Source organism: Bison bison, unplaced genomic scaffold (genome assembly GCF_000754665.1).
Source record: "Bison bison bison isolate TAMUID 2011002044 unplaced genomic scaffold, Bison_UMD1.0 scf7180017864065, whole genome shotgun sequence".
Taxonomy (NCBI): domain Eukaryota; kingdom Metazoa; phylum Chordata; class Mammalia; order Artiodactyla; family Bovidae; genus Bison; species Bison bison.
In genome coordinates, this window is record NW_011494637.1 from 1,925,819 (window position 1) to 1,930,181 (window position 4,363).

Genomic DNA, 4,363 nt, shown 5'->3' on the forward strand with positions numbered 1-4,363 from the left:
CCATCTGTGATCACGCAGAGCCAGCACTGTCGTCTGACCATGGGCCCTTCCTTCTAACTAGGCTATTTCGGGGCTTTGAAGAAGCCAGCGTCCGGGAGAACACTCTTGATGTAATTACCGGGTCCGAAACAGAGTCCCTGACTTGTGAGCTGTGCTGTAACTGCAGGTCACCTGGTTTTCATTTACGCCCTGATGTCTCCAGCTGAGATGACTTTTCAGAACCTCACTTTTGTTTACACTCTGCTGACCTTTCATCAGTTCCCTTCTAGTGGGATTTTGTGTTGTGGTCTATCTGTCACCACTCCTGAGACTCTACCAGCATCATGTCAAATGATCCGACATTGACAATGTCAAACATTACATGCTTGTGTCTCGTGGCATAGGCCTTGGAGACCAGTGCCTAGACCCATGCATAGGACTTTTTGGGAAAGCGCCGCATAGTAACGGGCCTCTCTGTGTGTTTACATGAACCAGTGAACTCCGGGGATGGCATTGACTACAGCCAGCAGAAGCGGGAGAACATCGGCGACCTGATCCAAGAGACGCTGGAGGCCTTCGAGCGCTACGGCGGCGAAGACGCCTTCATCAACATCAAGTACATGGTCCCCACCTACGAGTCGTGCTTGCTGAACTAGCAGGGAGCCAGCTGGGCTTGGGCGGAGGGGGTGCTCCCCAGGGTGCTCCCCACCACCCATCTCTGCCGCTGCTAGCATCTCCTTATCCGCAACTTCGGCCGCTCAGCGTTTCCACAGCTGCCGAAACAGCGGCTCACGGGCCCTCGGATTGTTAGCCCTGTTGAGAGCAAGGCTTTCCCATACATAAATAGTGCCTGTTTCTTAGATTACAATAGTGTACTGTGCTTATTTGTTCCAGGAGAAGAATCGCTTCTTTATCCAGTTCGGAAAGAAAGCAGGAGTCCGAGTTAAACCTTCGGTTGTATGGACAATAAAACTATGATTTTCGTACGCAATTCAGCAATTGTGTCTGCCTGCCCTGAGGGTGATGTCAGAGGTTGGAAGGGGAGTGTTTAGGCCGACTGCTTAATAGGTGTTGGTCGTGGAGCCGGGGGCCCGTTCAGTAGCACCTCCCCAGCAGCTGGGTAGAACAGTGTGCTTTGACACTTGATAGAACAGTGGGATCTATGCCCCTATTACAGGGGGACAGTTTCCAGCGTGTTCCAAACCTCGATTATAAACATAACTGATGCTTCTGGCCCACCAGAATTTGCAGGGCTTCCCAGCTTATACTGGGGAGGGGGGCACAGGGGAGGGGGCTTGGGTCGGGTATGAAATGCCACGTGGCACACGCGACTGTTTTAAAACGCTAGCTTGCTTCCTTGTCCCCCGTGGTCCGACATTCCTGCACCCCAGGACCCCGGTGTAACTGACAACATGCTACCCGGCAGGCAGTTTGGGGCCTCTCATCAAGATGACTTAGGTGCATTGTAGCGCTCACCCCTGGGAACAAGTCAAGTCCTTTTCCTCCGCAGGTCTCCTCCCGCTGGTGGGTTGGGTGGGTTCCCATAGCACCTCTCGCTGAGTCTGACGGCACTGTTTGGGAATTTTATTGAGATTAAAAAAAAAAACAAAAACACATGAACTGCTTCATTCAACTGAGAAAGCAAAAAGGTGCCCAAAGAGAGGCATGAGTGTAAGGTGCCCAGATAAGGGCCTGCAAGGTGCAGGGCACTCAGCTCAGAAAGCTTCGGGGTGAGGGACCCCAATTCCACGTGCCTGCAAGCTGCCATGGCTGCCAGCGGTGTGGGCCAGAAGGGTCTTGGTCTGCAGCGAAAGCAGCACCTGCACAGAAGGGAGGAATTGAAATGTGTCCCTGGGAAAGTGAGCCCTGGCCCCCAGGTGGTTGTCCGTAATTATTGAAGACACAAGTGTCCAGAGGCAAACCCCAAGTTTGAAAACTGGTTCAGTATTCATCTTCCTTGGTGCCGGGCTCCGCATATGAAATCTAGCATCTGAGTAGCTACCACCTAGTTCCCGAAGCATTTTTTTTTTTTTAAGGATAAATGGAGATACATGACCGGGTAAGACAAATTGGCTTTCGGGTATAATATCAATACTTGGAAAAGACAGAGCTAGAAGCAGACATAGAGAGGTTAAGACAGGTTTTTCTCCAAACTATGGTGTCCCACTGTACCCAGCAGCTGTCTCCCTGGCATCAGCAACGTTTGAAGTGACCCCTAAGTCCCTGATACTGTCAGTCAGAAGGATCCCGCTGTCGGTGCCTTCGAATGTTCCTGCCAGAATTTCCTCCACGGCTCCATCGGGACTCGGGGACCAGCCTACGGTCTCACTCTCTCTCCTGCTCGTGAAAACACCTGGAGTAGAAGCGAGGAGACCTCCCAGCCTCTGAGCCCAGAGCCCTAACTCTGGTGTGAAATTAAAACACGGAGGTTCCTTTCCCAGCTCTCTGTCACTTATTAGCTGTGCCGCCTCGGGCACATAATTTAACTTCTCTGAGTCTCCAGTTTCCTCAGCTGTGGGAACTGAAGGTGGAGATTACTCCTACCCGCAGGAAGGTTCTAAGAACTAGAGGTGATCTTACTGAAATACCTAGCATAGTTTCTTACACCTGTTGGTCTTTACTGTAAAGGAACAAGACATGAAAAATGACCAGCTTCCACCCCAGCAAAGCAATATATAATTGGGAAAATCCTCAGATGATATGGTGCCTCCTAGAAAGCAATGGTGAGCTCTTTGTCATAAGAAAATAATTTTGCAGAAAACCAAAGCAACTACAGATATGGCAGTGGTCTCCAGAGATTTTTTTTTTTTAATGCATTGTTTTACTAGTATAGAACTAGGAATGGCTGCCTTTTCTGTCGTCTCGATCCCAGGTGGCTTCCTCCCTGTCTGTAGGGACACACAGAGGAAAAGAGTGGGTGGAGGTGAAGGGGGAGAGAGCCCCAGGTACCCGGGGAAGTGCCCCCCCCACCTCGTGGTCAGCCCAGGTGGGCAGGTGCCTGAAGGCATCTCACACCACGTGAGCAGATGGCAGAGCTCAGAGCTCAGAAATCCCTGAGCAAAGGCCCTCAACGGGCTGCTAAACTCGGGGAACATGGGAGAAGCCCACCAGGAAAGGGAAACTAAGCTGGAGGAGAGATGCTTAGGAGCAACAAGACAGAGGAGGCCCAGAACAAGGACTTCCAACGTCTGCGCGAACATCAAAGAACGTGGAAGGCGGGAAGCCCAGAGCGCCCCAGCTGCTTCTCAGATGGGTTGACAGTCCATTTGTGGAAGAAATACGCCGCGTGGAACCCTGGGCCTCCTGACGATTCAGAAGACCGGGAGCTGGAAGACGAAGCCGGAGCAGAAGTGTCCGAGGTAGAGCACACCTCTCGGAAGAAGTCAATCCACAGGCCCGCTGACGCCTTCCGGAGGGACGCTTCATCAAGGCTGGCAGGATAACCAGGCTGCCACCTGAGAGCTCTTTCCCTCCCCAACTTATCCCTGTCCAAGGAAACAGCCTGGAGGCTAGAGGGGTGGAGCCACGTGCGGTGCAGGGGAGGTCCTCAGCGGACCAGGGCCCCTCACATGTGCCGGTCTGGGTTATTATAGCACTGGAGCTGCTGAGAGAGACGTCGGGGTTCACACAAGCCCACTGCCCCCTGCAAGTCGCCTCCGTGGGCACACCCTCATCTTCGAGGGAGGCTCCCCTACCAACCCCCGGCACCACCGCCCCGCCCGCCCCACCCCTCGCCAAACTGTACGAACAGCACATCATTTTACGGCCCAACTCTATCTGGAAACATCAGACAGAAATTCACAGTTGGAAAATTCTGCGAAATGGTTGCATGCTTGGAGAATATGGCCTTCAAAGCTGAAGTTTTCTTATGTAAACAAGCCTCAAGTTTTTTCAGGGTTTGCCTACACGCAATCTAGAAACAGGAGATGTTTTGGTGCAGGAGGAGGGACGTCCCAGAACACTGTCATTTAGAGAAGCCGAAAGGAAGTCCTCCTACTTCAATACCCACCACATCGCTTACTTCTCGGGCTATTCTGAGACATTCATCACTGGCCTTCTATAAGCAGAAGCTGGGAAGCTCAAAGACTGCTTTGAAGAAGTAATAAACCTGAGGAAATATTCCATGAACATTTTTCTAATCATAAATTCCTACTCTCTGATGGGATTTAAAGTGGAGTCAGAAAACCTCAAATGCTTTCAAAACAATTCTACCCAGGAAAGCATCCCTCTTCTAGAAATGTACCAGTGGACCAGTTTTTGAAAATTCTCTTTTGAAAACAAGAAACTTCGAGATCTAAGCTAGAAATGACCATGCTTCCTTCTAGTCACACCAAGACAATCCATGTCCACAATTCAAATATTCGGCGTCTGGCAGGCTCTGCCC

General features: G+C 51.3%; 1 protein-coding gene across 2 annotated transcripts in view; it reads left to right on the forward strand.

Annotated features, from left to right (window-relative positions):
* Positions 1-1,796, forward strand: part of PACRG (PARK2 co-regulated) — a 531,307-nt gene extending 529,511 nt beyond the window's left edge. Inside the window, exons 5-6 of one of the 2 annotated variants that reach the window (XM_010836738.1) lie at positions 475-595; positions 874-1,796. In XM_010836738.1, coding sequence (XP_010835040.1) covers positions 475-595; positions 874-949 — 197 coding nt within the window. In that variant the 3' untranslated portion in view covers positions 950-1,796. Of the gene's footprint in view, positions 1-474 lie in introns of both variants that reach the window. The other variant, XM_010836739.1, reaches the window with a different exon arrangement.
* The last annotated feature ends 2,567 nt before the right edge of the window (positions 1,797-4,363 follow it).